Source organism: Nylanderia fulva, unplaced genomic scaffold (genome assembly GCF_048542155.1).
Source record: "Nylanderia fulva isolate GAGA-0341 unplaced genomic scaffold, ASM4854215v1 Scaffold74, whole genome shotgun sequence".
In the NCBI taxonomy this organism is placed as follows: domain Eukaryota; kingdom Metazoa; phylum Arthropoda; class Insecta; order Hymenoptera; family Formicidae; genus Nylanderia; species Nylanderia fulva.
The window spans coordinates 558949-576283 of record NW_028190851.1 but is presented as its reverse complement, the minus strand read 5'-3'; the positions used below and the strand labels follow the sequence as shown (position 1 = coordinate 576283).

At 29.1% G+C, this 17335-nt stretch overlaps 1 protein-coding gene across 1 annotated transcript; it reads right to left on the bottom strand.

Moving 5' to 3' along the window:
* Positions 1–274: 274 nt before the first annotated feature.
* On the bottom strand, positions 275–17335 carry LOC114944977 (fatty acid synthase-like). The gene is made up of 20 exons (XM_085488909.1): positions 17267–17335; positions 16418–16601; positions 16001–16251; positions 15556–15787; positions 14123–14541; positions 13201–13491; positions 11129–11336; positions 10497–10657; positions 9520–9837; positions 8940–9439; positions 8469–8773; positions 7593–7994; positions 5620–6641; positions 5233–5477; positions 4125–4818; positions 2219–3050; positions 1317–1792; positions 972–1226; positions 586–834; positions 275–514 (listed from the first exon to the last, which is right to left on the bottom strand). The coding sequence occupies exons 2-20, from the start codon at positions 16587–16589 to the stop codon at positions 413–415; spliced, it is 7134 nt and encodes a 2377-aa protein (XP_085345035.1). The 5' UTR covers positions 16590–16601; positions 17267–17335; the 3' UTR covers positions 275–412.

The following is a 17335-nucleotide window of genomic DNA, read 5'->3' as shown; positions in this document are numbered from 1 at the left end:
TTGCGATAATTAACAAATTTTCTTAATGAACGAAATTAAATTGTGATTAAGTAATATATGTATATCAGATTAATGCAATAGATTATTTTATTTACGTGTAAATAATATAACAGCGATACTTTGTCTAAATTAGTACGAGGATACATAGAAAAAAATAGAACTTTAATTTATATGGAAAATTATTTATTTCATATTGTAAAATGCACACGTAAGCAAATAAACTTAATTTTCAAACTTTGATTTTGTATATGCGTCATCTATTTTTTAATCGTTATTTTATGTGTGTAAAGTGTCTTCTTGAAAAAACCTATGTTAAAAAAATTTTTACACAAACAAATTCGCATATAATGTTTTCATATACTTGACGTATTTCATTTTATTATGTATTTTTTGTAATGATTATTATAAATCCTTAATACAATGATTCGTTAATAAATGATGCAATTTTGTCATTGGCCATTATTGTAATATGAGTACCTTTCACATAATGAATTAGTACTTTACTTTCGGTAATCTGAAATGAATTTCTCGTATAAAAAATATATTAAAATATTTTACAAATAATTTACAATGTATTAAATTTACCTTATGTAAACCATAATCCTCTTCCAAAAAAGTGAAGGGCATAAGTGTGGGTTTTAATAGTATTATAGATGATTTTAAGCGCGGTAACGAAGATATATTATAATCTTTTACAGCGACTATATGATCGTAAACTGTTGAACATAAAATATTCCGATTTTCAACAGTTAATGCAGTAATATCTTTTGAAAAGTGAGAAAATACTTCTAACTTTTCCTCCCAAGTATTGCACTTATTCAGCTGTGATGCAAACTATATATAATAATATAATATAAAAAGATAATATAATATAAGATAAAACATTTTACAAATATTGCTCTTTTCTTGTATTAACTATATAAACCATTTTTGTAGTAAAAATCATAAAGCGATTTTAATAAGTAACTAACCGTTTCATTGCTAGATCCAAGATACATTTCTACGAAACGAATTAAAATGACATTTTGTAGTTCTTGTTCCGACGGATAATTAAGTACTTTGTCAATAAAAAATTTCATTAAATCAGGAGCTCCGTCTATAAGTATTAAACGTCCAAAAAAATTTTCGGCTTCCAATAATTTTGTCAATTCGATGGCAATTAAACATCCAAATGAATAACCCACAATCAAAAATTCCTTTTGACCTTTCATTTTCTCTAATACATACTAGAAAAAAGTAAAAAATCCATATATAATATGGTATGTAAAAAAAGGTGTGTATGATTATTTCATATAGATTATCTTATAATTCCATACAGGCAGAAAATACGCTGCTGATTTCGTTATTGAACGAGTGAAACCCGGAATATGAAATACACCGTGTTGTAAACACGTCGCCGAGGATTTAATTTTCGATTCTACCAGTTTATATACTCTGGCACAGCCATCGATTCCTGGTATAAGAAATACTTCGCTTCCAACAGCTTCCCTCTTTGTACCGACTTCTACATAGATATCTGGATTCAAATCCGAATCGTTGAGTTTTCGTGTCAACATATTTAACCCGTCCAACTTATTTGCTTCAGCATCAGTGGCATCAGGGACCTCTTCTTGCTTGTCTGTATTAGTCATTTGTTTAAGTTTAGCAAAATTAAAATTTCGAATATCTTGTACTGTCAATAAAATATCGAATTCTCTCTCCAACGTCTGTTTAATTTCCACTGCCATCATTGAATCCATTCCTAGTTGGGCCAGTGACATGTTTGGCGGCGCCAAATGTGGATTTTTCAATCCTATTTTAGAAAATATTAGAAAAAATTAAATATTTAAATATCATTTTAAGGGGATCGTACTTAAAACAGGGATATAAAAATTTGCGGTTAAAGTTTACGTTTCTCTCAATTTATAATGCACTTGATTACTTGTCATAATTTTATAATGTACAATTAATAATTATTTATATATATATATATATATATATAAGTCAGGGTTAAGAAAGTTGGCGGCGCCAAATGTGGATTTTTCAATTCTATTTTAGAAAATATTTGAAAAAATTAGATATTTAAATATAATTATAAGTAGATAATATTTGAAACAGCAACATTTGCGATTAAAAGTTTAAGTTTCTCTCAATAATTTTAATGCATAATGAAATAATAGTTGATTAATATAAATGTTTTATCACAAATTTTTTTACATAATAGTATTTATAAACTTACCCATAATATTTGCAACAGCTTGAAACGGATTCGTCGCTTGACCAAGACCTTCTCTTTTCTCAGCAACAATCATGCTGCTTACGATTGGCCGATCTTGTAGCAAGAATGCTTCTAATGTATTCAAACAAGAGAATATTTCTTGTTGCAATGTACCTCCAATAACAAGTTCTTTGTTGTCTTCTTGCATATCTGCGACAAGCCCAACATTACCAATAGCGCCCCATTGTATAGCCAAACCATGTAGACCCTCTTTCTTTCTTCTCTCACAAATTCTTTCCATTACGGAATTAGCCATTCCGTAATTTGTTTGGCCTGCGTTTCCTCTTCCACATGAAACGGAAGAAAAAACGACAAAATGTCGAAGTTGAGAACAAATTGTTCTCGATAATTCGTCCATTTTCTTTGTCGTCCATGCTTTTGACAAAAAGGATTCTTCGAAAGTCTCTGGAGACTGATTATTGAATATGCTATCTTTCAACACAACTGCGAGATTGAATATAGCATCCACAGGACCTTGTTTTTCGGCAAATTTCAACAGAGATTTACAGTCTTCGTATTTCGAAGTATCAACAGCTGTCACGATTTGTATGTTCACCCCTTGTGATTGCCACAACTTTACTCTCGATCGCTGATAACCGTTCTTTATTCCAGTTCGCGATGTCAGAACTAGATTTTTCGCACCACGTGAAATCAACCAATCAATTAATTCTAAACCGAAACCACCTAGGCCACCCAAAACAATGTAAGATTTGTGTTCGAGGCAATAATAGCGGGGTTGTGCAAGTATAGGCGCATTCAAGGATTCATCTTCATTGTGAACTTTTATTATCATCTACAAATTATATTAATTTAAAACGAATACAAAAAGAATACATACACACTTAAAAATGTTATGAGGTCCTATCTTTGTTTGCTTCATCGACAAGTATTAATTATTGCCTATACAGAATGAAAAATACTTTTCTAGAATTTAAGTATTCATAATACAAAATTTGGGTTCTTGTGTTTTTATATAAAAAATCAACAAGGCTAAATAATTAATTACAGTTTTCTAATCGGTCTTTTTATTGATCGTAACTACGACATGATTCGAAGGATCCAATACAAAAACTGTTTTATTTAACATTTTAGTTTTTTATATATAACCAAATTTGCAAATGAATACTTTGATTTTAAAAAAAAATTTTTTATTTTGTATAGCCAAAAAATAGTTAAATAAAAATAACATAAGAAATATGAAAGATGTTAGAAAAAATTAAGACAGTTTGAAATGAAGATTACAGATAGAAACCTGTAAGAATGTAGGCAAAAAAAATAAACTTCTTAAATATATGTCGCGTTTCATACTACGAAAATATAATAAAACTATTTAATAGAATTATGGTACTTTTATATATGTAAATTCGACCAATACTAGCTATACATTGTTTATTTGTTACGATGTTTCGGTTTAGGTCCTTTTCAAGTACAACTATATAATACAAGAGAATTATCTATATGTATAGTAATAATTTACAATTACGGTTTGAAAAATATAATAAAAAGACGAAGATACATACGTTCTGATGCAATATAATGTTAGCGGCCAATACATTCCCTCAATACATGAGAGAATCGTTGTGTCCTGATGGAAATGAGTTAAACAAATAAACAGTTTTAACTAAACACAAGTTAAACGACCTTTATTATTTTGTCATAGGTATTATCTAAACTGTTTATATCTTTTTGTAAATGATCAAAACATTGTAACAAATAAACAATTTATAGCATTGATCGAATTTATATAAAAATACCTTGATTTATTAATCTGCTAGCAATACAAAATATTCAATTAAATTAATAAATTAAATAATAATCAAATAAAAATTAATTCTTTCATTAAATATATAATGAAAAATAATCATACCTTGCCAATGTGCTTTCCAGCAGCCATGTATCTAAACGCAACTTCTACTTCATCCTTTTTGAAGACTTTCCTGCATAATGGTTTGATAGCACCATTCTTTAAACCTTCTACTATTTTGCTTCTCAGTACTGTCTTACTCTCCGGTTTTGCAGAGAATAATTTATCTAATAAAATGCCGTAGAAGCTAATGCCTTTTGAGAATGAAGATATTTCCAAAGGACTATTAGCAAACATGTCAAATTTTCCAATTTCGAGGAAACGGCCGCCCTTTGCTAGGCAACGAACGGACGCTAGCAGTTTCTCCTCGACTAAGGAATTCAATACGATATCCACTCCGCGACCTTCCGTTCCCTGGATAATCATTTGCTCGAAACTCGTGTCTCGAGAATTTCCGATATGATTTTCGGGTATGAAGGGAAACGTTTTTCTTATAAAGTTTCGTTTCTCGGCAGTCCCGACCGTCGTAAACACTTCGCAGCCTTCACAAAGCGCGAGATGAATCGCAGCTTGACCGACGCCTCCTGTACCGGAGTGAATCAACACTTTGTCGCCCTTTTTTATTTTACCTTTCAAATATAAAGCGTAATAGCACGTGCAATATGCGCAAGGAATCGTCGCAGCTTCTTCCATCGTCAAGTTGTCAGGTATGATCCAACTGAGATATTTGTCAGCTACGCGAATATTAGCGATTCCTCTGAAAATAATCATTTCAAAAATTATTTCAAAAAGTATAAAATATATTATTTATATTAAATATAACCATTAACACGTTGATTGCTCAGCGAATTTTCTGTCTTATCGTATACATAAAGGCAATTGAAATTTTCATTATAATAAATAAATATTAAAAAAATGATAAAGTATTGAAATATTTTATTATTTATTACATTATTATTTGATAAAACAATAAACAATATACAATACAATCAATAAAATAAATATTGCATTAAGCTCGAGTATGGTAAAATTACTATTATTACACAATTAGGCCAATTAAAACGAGCAATTATTAAAATCATGAATAAAAAAAATCTTTAATCGAGATTGTTTAATATAACAGTTTATGTACTAAAAACATATATTAATTAAAAGTGTCCATATCACTAACCCAGATTCACACATGCCCATTATCCTTTGCCCATTCTTATCAAAACCAACATATTCCATTCCAAGTAAAGAATCATTATTTGGTACGTCTGAGATAGATTCAAAGTTGAGTCTACCGCTGGCTATCATGACATCTCTAAAATTAATAGACGCATAAACTATTCTTACTAAATTTTCCTTATCATCATCGTTGACCATAAATGTCCTGTTTTGCGCCCAACAAAGGCTACTCAGGTCACCAGGTGTCTAACATAAATAAATATAACATATAATTTTAATATCAAAATTAAAGTTAACATATTAAGTTAAGAATATCCTCAAATTATAAATATAGGTATCACAAAATATTATTTTAATTTTTTGTAAATATGAAATTTTCTTAACGTACCACCTGAGTAACGTGAGCACTCTCTACTAGTTTTGGTTCTAGTGGTGGTAACAGAAAATGTCTGTATGATCCCCAAATGTTACCGGAACGTATAACATTAATGGGTAAATCCAGCTGTAGCTGATCCGTAAACAATGATTCTTGTAAAGAGAAAATAGGTACATCATTATCTTGAATAAAGACACCTCTGATCATTTCACCACCTGGTTCTCTTCGCAAACAATTGACAAGACCAATCAGTCCATTTTCAAGGTCTCCTTCAGCAGTCAGTATTATCCTTGTACTTTCATGCTCATTTTTTTCGTTCATAAATGATTTTAGTTTGTCTACCCATGAGAAATCATAATTGTTTACATGCACTATCTGCTGAATCTTTACAACACATTGCATTTTTCTTAACATTACAAAAGTCTTATCTCTGGTGCGTTTCTCCAAAATTACTTTTAACCCATACTTCTCGAGACATAAGTAGTCGTAGGTGGCATCTAATTCTTCCCATATCAGGAGAAATCCCATCGGCATTATGAAAGACAACAATTGTTCGTATAATTCGTCTTTATTTTTTGTTAGAATTCCGTAAGCTATGGTCATCAAAGAATTTTCTTTCTTTGTTAGTTTGCCAAATTCTACTGTAAAAACGTTGTCGGGCAAAGTGATGTCTTTGAATCGCTCTTGTGTTGCTACCAGTTTGATACTAGATTGCATTAGCGGTATATCATCTAAAACTTTACTCACGAATAAACAATTTAAATTCTCCGGCATCACTTGATCGCTGTCTTCGACGAATTCAATGATTTTTACATTTATCATGTTGTAACATTCAAGAGCAAGGTGCACCGACATACTTATTACCTCCGGAAAAGATATCACATTTAGATCTCGATGACCAACAAACTTGTACTCTTCAAGAACAGGATTGACTGTTCTTTGTCGACGACATATAGGTGTGGCTATAAGGCCTGATATTTCTATTCCTCCAGATATTATGACGTCTATATTCTTATAATGTTGTACAAGGACTTCTGCAATATAACACACATACGATGACATGTTAGCAGTATTATCTAATTATTATTATAAAAATGATTATCTAGATGAAGTTTTGGCCTCATCTTATCTTTGTATGCAGAATAAAAATATATTTTCTATCTATATTGGCATACCTTAGATGAAATAGTGTTATTTACTGAGTTATTTAGAATAGTATGTCAAGTAAATAATTGAATTCTTGATGTTACCAGTCAATAATTAATAGGATAAATAATTTGTACGATCAATACTGGCTAATAAATATTTAATTAATCACCACAACATTTGTACCATGGATTTTGGTCCTTATCAAGTGTACTTAAAATTAAAAACCGTGAACATATTATGCAAACAAAACTTCTTGTCATACTGTCAACCTGGTAATTCAATCTGATATCAAACTAGCAACACAAGAGCGACAGTATGACAAAAAGTTTTGTTCGCATAATATGTTCACGATTTTTGATTTTAAGTACACTTGATAAGGACTAAAATCCATGGTCGAAACGTTGCGGTGATTAATTAAATATTTATTAGCCAGTATTGATCGTAAAAATTATTTATCCTTTTAATATGTTAAGATTATTTCATTTAATGTCATATCACATAAAAATATTTAAGTATTTTTTAAAGAATTAAAGCAGTCAGCGTTAAAAATTTACAAAAAAAATATGAGTATAATTTTACTTCTCTTATATATATATTTATAATTTAGATTTTTTGTAACTGTGTTATATAATCGGTTCTAAAAATAAAATTATCATAAAGTTATTTTGATGAATTGCCTTATAAATTTATCTTTTATCTAGATATATTTAAAACAAAATTATTTTTGTTATATCTGAGATGAATTGACATCATTTTAATTTTATCTAGCAAATTGTAAATTTGTGATTTTATATAAAATTTGTATATTCCATATGTGTATAATATTGAAAACTTACGACTTTCTTCATTTGAAAGTTTTTCGATGTATTTCATGTGAGATTTCGGATCGATTACTGCTTTGCGAATTTTTGTTGGTACCATAAGGCTTCTCGAACTCTGACCTAAAATCATCAACTGCAACATATTGTCCATAAATGTTACCCAGTTATCAGTCCAAGGAATATGACCATTCCTTCCCGTGATCGAGGCACTTTTGAGTCCACGAAATTCGTCAATATACTGATATCCACGAAGTTTCAATTTCTTATAGATATCTTTCGTGTTCATTTCCTCTTCGTCATTGTCTTTTCGATCGATAAATGTAGGACATATTTTCTCGTCTTCTATATTATCTGGAATTCGGACTGTTCCAGTAACGACAGGATTGCCTCCTTCGATTATTTCAAATTTGTTACTACCTATAACAATATTGACATAAATAAAAATAAAAATAAAAATTAAAAATAAAAATAAAATTAAAATAAAATCAAAATGTGCTCGCAAGATTAATAAATCACAGAATAGAATAAGAGCTGAGAGCCGATGCCGGTTATTATGGCTAAAAATTATTATTTATTTTAATAAATATATTATTACACAAACGTTTTAGTCTTATTTAGACCATCTTCAGTGCAAAATTAATATAGATACAAATAATAAAAAATATAAATTTCATATTGATTGTATAAAATGTAGTTCGGGAAAACATATTCTATGCTATATTTTTTAATAAAACTCTGAAAATTATATGAGCCAATAATAAAAATAAGACATCAAAATCATGGAAATTAAAATTTTTTGTAGACCAATTATGATTCATATTTGCATATGTAACTTATCTAAACATAGGACAATGAATTTTGTATAAATAAATTTGATTGTATATATGTTACCTTGCTGGATCATAAGAGTTAAAATGCTTGCATTTTGTGGTGATAAAATAATAGAACGTAGAAAACTGACATCTTCAAATACAATTGATATATCAACGTGATGTTCCTTCCTTAACCAGCCGACCATCTGCCATATAAGCAAAAGATATCCTGTAGCCGGTAATAAATTTTTTCCATTAACGACATGTCCAGTCATATACATAAATTCGTCCTCTGTAGTTTGAATACTAATAGCTGTTTCTCTTATATTAAGTTTTTTTTGTCCGCTATAACGATATGTGTACCAATCTTCGGAATGATCCCATCTGTAAAACATGTTATTAATTCAACATAATGTATAAAACATTATTTTGTATTATTTTACTGTCTTAAACAATTGGAAAAAAAATAAAATTTAATTTCGAATTTTTCAAAATTCTATTATTTTTTAATCTTAGCACATAAATCTTTTTAATCTTAAATAGAATTTACCTTACAAGATAAGATATCATGGATGTACCACGACTTACAGGAAACTTGACTTTCGGATATAAATTTGCGATTTGTGGCTGTAGTCCAGCATTATAAAGTTTTCCAATTCCGTCTAAAAATATTTCCATATCCGGTTTATCAGAGAATTCGTATAACGCGACATTTATCACTGTGGGCTCTAAAGAATAATTGAGAACATATTGTAGCATATTGTGAGGTCCTATTTCAATCGTCACTGCGTCATTTGGAATTAAATGCACAATTTTCGAAAATAAAACCGGGGCTATCAGATAATTTGCATAATATTTTGCTAAACATGACATTGAAGATTCACTGAACCCTTTACAAGAGAACACACTCAACCACTTTGAGCTCGGAGAAACTTTTTGTGGCAATATTTTATTCAAATAATAAAGTAGTTTAATTCTTGCGACCTCGACGTAACGACTATGGAAAGGTATACGTCCGCAGGAAATTTCTCTTGCAGAAATGTTATTAGCCTGAAGAAAAAACAACTTTATCATTTATTAAATTCAATCTTTAATAAACCTGATAAATATTATTTATACTATTTTCAAACCTGTAGTTGAGCGAGGAATGCTTTTACAGAGTCTGTTGGTCCACTCACAATAGAATTATGTGAACTATTGTAACAAGCTAAATCGATATCCGATGGACACATATTCTTCAAAGTTTCAAAATCGAGATTAATTTCAGCCATTGATCCGTTTATTATTTTAGAGTTGAAAAATGCTAAACCGACATAATATGCCAACATGATCGTTTCTTCAGCAGTCAAGCATCCATCGGCGTATCCACAAATCAACTCACCAATAGAATGACCCATTATAATATCGGGAGTTATATCGATACTTGTTAAAAGATCAACTATTCCAATCTGAAATATGTACAAAACATCCAACTTTCTGTTTCTTTTGAATAACTCAATATTATATAATATTATAAATTTCTCCTTCTACGCGCAACTATATATACATATATATATATATATATATATATATATATATATATATATATAGTAGCACGTAGAAGAAGAAATTTATAATAAAATAATTATAAAAATGTTAAAAAATTTTATCAAATCTTTTTGTGTATACGATATGTTTACAAAGTAAGAAAAATTTTTCCATTTTGTTATGTTTGTTGTTTTCTGTATGTAAATAATATCAGAATTGTGAAGAAACTGGAAAAAGCTATAATCTTTCAAAAGTAAAGATTTGAAGCTTTAAAATCTTTTTTTAACATTTAAATTATCATTTTTTGAAACAAAGTTGCAACTATTTAAACTTTGCCTATTTTTTGAACAATTTTCTTCTGTCCCTTAATTATTTTAAGAAATGTATAATAAAAAGCTTGTCTCTAACGATAAATCTAGGTAGCAAGTATAAGTCATTTTGACGTCGAATGACATCTGTTCGACGTTTATAATGTTAGTTTGCTACATGGCTGCTTCATAAAAATTGAAATAAATACAGAAAAATTCTGCAACGTGATATTAGTTATAGTGATATTATATTTATACATTTATATTTATACCTGGAGTCCAGTAAGGCCTACAAATAAATTGACGACGTTGTCGAGAATATGTTTGTCTTTATTTGTCAGAATATCAGTAACAATTATGCCCTGAGGTCTCAAAACTTTGTCACATTTTTGGATTGCTTTATTGAATACTGGAAATTTTAATAAAGCGCGACCTGTCAATGTGTTAAGAATAAAATTTAATTATTAATTGTTTTTTAAAATAAATGTTGTTGATATCTTTAATTTCAAATAATTTAATATTTTTACATAAATATTCTAAATATACATATAAATAAAATTTCAAGAAATTAATTAATTAATTAATTTTATTTTACATGTGCTTTCTAAAGCATTATTATTATATTTTAATTTAATATATATCAATATTTTGTTATATTATAATATTCTTAATTAATGTAATAAATATAATCTAGAATTTTAAAATGTGCTGTCCAGAAATATTGAAACTGTTAATTTAATTTTTGTTTTATTACTACATATATGGTATATGAAAACATATGTGTATAATGAAAAATTGTTAAAAGTTAATTGCACAAATTAACATCTATGTACATCTTATATAACATTATATATATAAACTGTTAAATATTACATTATTGTAATATCTTATTTGATTTAATTACCCATATGAAAGCATTGAGATCCAATTCCAGAAAATACGAAGCAAATTGGTCTTTTGGTACATAAGTTATATCCCATCTTAATTATTGCATTATCGGATAATTTTGATCCAGCAATCATGTATCCTCTGTAGGGATGACCTTGTATATTATCGCTATAAATATGATGAAACAAAGAGAAATATTCAACATCTGCCGATCGACTCTGTATCTGTGAAAATATTATTGTTAATTGTAAATATACAATAATTATATCTTATTACATATTCTTAAAATTAAGTAGAATTCAAAATATATACGGGGTTTTCTAAGTATCAAAAATTTAAGAGAATATTTGTTAGCCAAGGAATTTTTCATGAAGAAAAGGTAATATATATATATATATATATATATATATATATATATTTAAACCAATACAATATATATATATATATATATATATATATATATATATATATTAAAACAGAGTATATCACAACTTTTTTAAAAAACAAAAATTCAATCTTAGAATATGACATGATATAATAACATGATAGTATAAAAACGAAATAACTAGGTCATTTATTTATTTATCCAAATTATTCTTTCTTTAACAAATTTGACATTTTCTATTTTGAAATCGAAGTAATTTAGGTGATATATATATATATATAATATTATTGCATTATCGGATAATTTTGATCCAGCAATCATGTATCCTCTGTAGGGATGACCTTGTATATTATCGCTATAAATATGATGAAACAAAGAGAAATATATATATATCACCTAAATTACTTCGATTTCAAAATAGAAAATGTCAAATTTGTTAAAGAAAGAATAATTTGGATAAATAAATTAAAATGACTTAGTTATTTCGTTTTTATACTATCATGTTATTATATCATGTCATATTCTAAGATTGAATTTTTGTTTTTTAAAAAAGTTGTGATTTACTCTGTTTTAAGAACATAGCACTTGATAAGGGCCAAAACCCACGGTCAAAACGTTGTAAAATTCAATAAAATTACTTATTTGCCAGAGTTGGTCGATTAAATCATTACCATTTTTAAAATGACATACATAATGATAATAATAACAAATGAGACATATGTATATAAAAAAGGAGGTGTAGTGGCGATGAGATATGCGAATCGTGCACGATTTATACGTATGTGAACCCGATCATAATAAACAAAGCGTTATAATGTATACATCCGGATTCTCCGCCGTGCGGGCGGTCAACGGCATTATACAAATGTGTCACGAGAGTATCAATATGTATATCGGCTCGGCGGCGCGCTTAAGTAAACGATGCGATCCACGGTACATCTAAGGATGCCGAAACGCAGCCGGACGGGGCCAACGTAATTGGCCGAAGACAAACCAATAGTTTTAAAATGCGGTCAGGCGGGCCGATGAGGCATCATTAGAATAAGCAAGAAAAGGGATAGCGGACCCTAGAAGAAAGGGAACAATTGTCTGTGCGGACAGTTCTGTTCTGATTTTAGCGTACTAAGCTACAAGTAGCTAACGATTAGAGTCATATCGAAATATAAAGGCGCAGTATACACGAAATTGTAGTTCGTGAATTAAGTAATAATAAAAACAATACAAAACATATACGAAATCACGGTGTAATTGAATCGGATTACATCAACCACACAACAGGAGGAAAGATTAACTTATTTGTGAAATAAATTATAATATATAAATTAAATGAATGAATAAGCTCGTTAATTTATAAATTAGAGATAATAAAACAACATGAGCTTATTACGAGCTATGTGAATTGATGTCAAACATATATATTTCCAAACTTTACATCAAAATCGTATAAATCTACTTTACAATAAGACGTTTCGACGCTTACTTGCGTCCGTATACAGATCACATCGTACTGGCTTAACCAATGTTTCACTATGTTTTAACTAATTATGACTGAAGAGACGCAAGTAAGCGTCGAAACGTCTCATTGTAAAGTAAATTTATACGATTTTGATGTAAAGTTTGGAAATATATATGTTTGACATCAATTTACATAGCTCGTAATAGGCTCATGTTGTTTTATTATCTCTAAATTATAATATACTTACATCATTTAATAACATTTTTACTGCTTCCTCGGTACGTCCAGATACAGCCACAAGCCTAGGTAATTTATAGTCTATTCCATTATTGATTTTAAATTTTGGATTTGATTTCAGTAGGATGTGGCAATTAGCACCGCCAAATCCAAAAGAATTAATAGCGACGTAACCTCCCTTCCATTCGGTCGGTTCGGTAATTACTTTTATTCTTCCTTCAATAATAGCAGTCATATCTTTTCGTGGATGATTGAAATGTATAGTAGGTGCGATTATACCAGTTTCCATCGCTATTATAACCTTCATAAAATGAATACATATTTTTATATAATTTTAACAGTAATATTTTCGATAATTACGGTAAATAATCAAGAAATAACAGATAATTAAAGAAATATTTAAGATTAAATTACGGCTCTGTAATATATTAAATATAAATCTAAATTGCAAGAAAGGCGTAAAGAGCCATACGCGGATGTTGCTGCGTATATTTCCAACAAAACTAAGTTTTCGTTGGAAATAAACCGTGCACAAGGCACGTATTATTCTCGGTGTACTACCAAGACTTAAAATTTGAAATAATCTTTTACTTGAGATTTAATTTCAAAAATCCCCCAACGCCCCTACGGAAATAAATAAATAAATGCGAGAGAAAAATATAGATCCGAAAGTCGCTGAATCGGAAATCGAACCCAAGACCTTTCGCTTGCCGGGCGACTGCTCTTTCAACCAACCAATTGAAAATGTACGCAGCAACATCCGCGTATGGCTCTTTACGCTTTTCTTGCGTTAAAGAAATGTTTGCACACAGTTACATATAACATTATAATATATTGTTGTTGAATTAAGCGGAACTCCTATCGCCGTTCCGTTTTATCAATAAACAGGACAGTGTTTAGGATCACATTAACTATATTTTTTGTAAACTCACTTTTGCAATTTGACAATGGCCGCTAACGGGTTCGGAGTGTCCAATATTCGACTTCACTGAACCCAATAACAGAGGGCTGTCTCTTTTGGAGCATAAAGCTTCATCGATGGCTTGTAGTTCCACAGGATCACCAGCTAGAGTACCAGTTGCATGAGCTTCCATGTAAGACAGCTCAAGAGGCGAGACGCCGCATTCCTCGTAAAATTCTTCCATTAGCATTTTTTGTTTGTCAAACGATGGATAGGTGATCCCTTCTTTTTTAAAGCCATCACAGTTGGTTTTACCATAGACAAAAGTTGCGTAGATTCTCCTTGCATCCTTTGCTTTTTGCAGATACACTACTACAACTGCATCACTCCGCATGTAACCAGAGCCTTCTTCATCGTAAGGTTTACAGAAGCCGTCAGCAGAGAGAACTCCTAACATAACAAAACCGGCAGTTTATTTGTTTTAATAAATATATGAATATAAAATATACTTATTCTTTTTTTATTCACAGCTCCTTGATTAAATACTTAAAAATTTTGATAGAAATATACAAATTATTCTTATTTTTGAAGAATAAAATCTACTATATTTAGCAAAACAAAAATTTATATAAACATTGATTAAATAAATATTAAAATAGCTTGAGAGGCTTTAATAATAAGTAAATAATAAAAAAACCGGGCTAACTGAGAGCCTGGCGTGGTCGTAAATAAAAACGAATTAAGTGAGAAGTTCTTTATTTGCACATCGTCCGATGATTGTCTCAAGTTTCTACCTCGGCATCTACCGTGAAAATAAGAGTGTCATTTTTATCGGGGGATGTTTATGGTGTCTTTACATTTGAGAAAATTATATTAAAACTTGCCGAAGATAGAAACGTACAAATAAAGAACTTCTCACTTAATTCGTTTTTATTTGCGTACCAACGACCACGCCAGGCTCTCAGTTAGCCTATTTTTTTATTATTTATTGATTAAATATTTTTTTTTTAATAATCGACAATATACAAAGTGCAACTAAACATATATGGAACGCATCATCAAATCTAGCCCATTTGAAGATGATTTTTCTTCAGTGAAAATGTCGAGATACCAATAAATTTTCAAGTTATCAATAATTAAAAAATAAAATCTTTTTACAAACTAAACTTTATAAAGTTAAAATATTAACAAAGCTACATTCTTCATCATTTAATTTCAAGTAAAATTTATTTTAATAGAATTTTAATTTAAGGCTTACAAAGTTACAAAGATACAAGATGGCAAATATTGGAAGGGTGAAAACAATAATGACCTTTGACATTTTTGTTGAGAGAAAATCGCTTCCAATTTGGCCAAAGAATCTGAAGGTGTGCTTCATATTTGTTTTTTCAGCTAAAACCTGTATATACACAATTATTTGACGACGCAACAACTTTCGGTGCAATTATATTTCTTTTTACATACCCAGACGAAAGAACTGATGAGTTACGTAAGGATGTATGCACAAATTGACACTAGCGATAATAGCAGCATCGCAAATGCCAGATCGAATCATTCTGTAAGCCTCCACCATAGCAAAATGACTCGAACTGCATGCAGTATCGATGTTATACGATGGTCCAGTAACGCCGAGCCAATGAGAAATTCTGTTTGCTGCCATGGCTTTGCTGCATCCAAGAATGAGTAATCCAGCAATCTGTTAGTAATAATGCGATATAGTATTTAGGCAGATAATTTTTTTGCATATTTATCAATATTTTTTTACAAATATTTTTAAACAATTTTAGGAGGATTATTTTTAACAATTTTATATATATATATATATTTATATATAAATATATATATATATATATATATAAATTATAACTGATACTTTAATTATTAAATAATTAATACGTCAACCACATACATAAGGTTTTTTGTATACTGAATCCTGATATGTATCACAAACACTTATTGCTGTGACGACGCTTGTGTTCGTTCCTCGTAATTCTGCTGGATTTACACCCGCATCAATTATTGCTTCGTAAGTATGTTCCAGTAACATTCTGGTACCAGGATCGATTGTATGAGCCTCTGAGAACGACATTTCAAAGAATCCTGCATCAAACTTGGGTAGATTGTTTATTTTTCCTATACGAGGAGGCATTTCATAGATATCTGTTAGGATATTAAAATAATTTATATATAAATAATATTGGTATAAGTTGTAGATTTTATTTGTAATAAGTGTTTTGTACTACAAAAACTGATATATAATCTAATATACATATAATTTGATATATAAACTGATATGTATTTAATATAATTTTGAAAAAAATATTACAATCACTCCAACGTTGATGATCATCTGAACCAAGATCCATTTTATTCAAAAGATTTTCCTGAAATTCCTTTATGTTATCAGAATTAGGAAATCGCCCGGAAATTCCAGAAATGACGATTTCTTCTTCAGCATTGACTCTAGCATATGGATTGTATAGCTTGTTTTTATCCATCTTTTAAAAATTCTGGTAATTATAAGAAAAAGCTAATAAAACTTACAAAGTATGTGTATGTAAATTAAAAAGAAAAAGAAATTTTATTAAAAATCATTTTTTGAAGAATGAAAAATTTAACATTAAAAGAAGAAAGAAAAAGAGAATAGTTGCATAATTTAAAATCTTAACATTTTCTTAGAAAATATATATAAAATTTAATTAAATTATTCTAATCAATAGCTTAATCATAATACAGCAAAATTAATTTAATTAATCAAAATTTGATTTATATATTACTTAAGAAATAAAAGATTTTAAGATAAATATGATTATGCAAATGTATCGTTATTATGTAAGTATAATTATTAAGATATAATACATAAAAATCGTAACAAGAAATAATTTGTATTTTGTGTTTCAAAGCAAAAAGAGAGATTGAGTAGGGGGAAGAGAGAGAGAGAGAGAGAGAGAGAGAGAGAGCGCAAAGCCAATTTCGCAAAAATGATTCAAGTAGTAATAAAATTCAAAAATAGCAGAAGTATTTAGAATACTTTTTAAACATATACTTTAATGGTATATTTATAGCATATATTATATACATATGCTTTAGTTTTATAAAGAAATAATATTTGAGATAATTTATTCAAAAATTAAAAAGAAAACGTTTGAAAAATGCAAGAAAATTTTAAACTCACCCCGTTGAATTTTTCAAAATTTCTTCTGTTTAAATATTAACAACAGTAGCGATGCTATTAAAAACAGAA

Bases quoted from the DNA above. Each gene is read 5' to 3' on its own strand.
- LOC114944977 (XM_085488909.1), bottom strand. From the start codon at position 16,589: ATGGATAAAAACAAGCTATACAATCCATATGCTAGAGTCAATGCTGAA. The intron at 4,819-5,232 runs GTTAGTGATATG...GATTATTTTCAG, and splicing joins ATGGGCATGTGTGAATCTGG to AGGAATCGCTAATATTCGCG. The intron at 1,793-2,218 runs GTAAGTTTATAA...TTTCTAAAATAG, and splicing joins AGCTGTTGCAAATATTATGG to GATTGAAAAATCCACATTTG.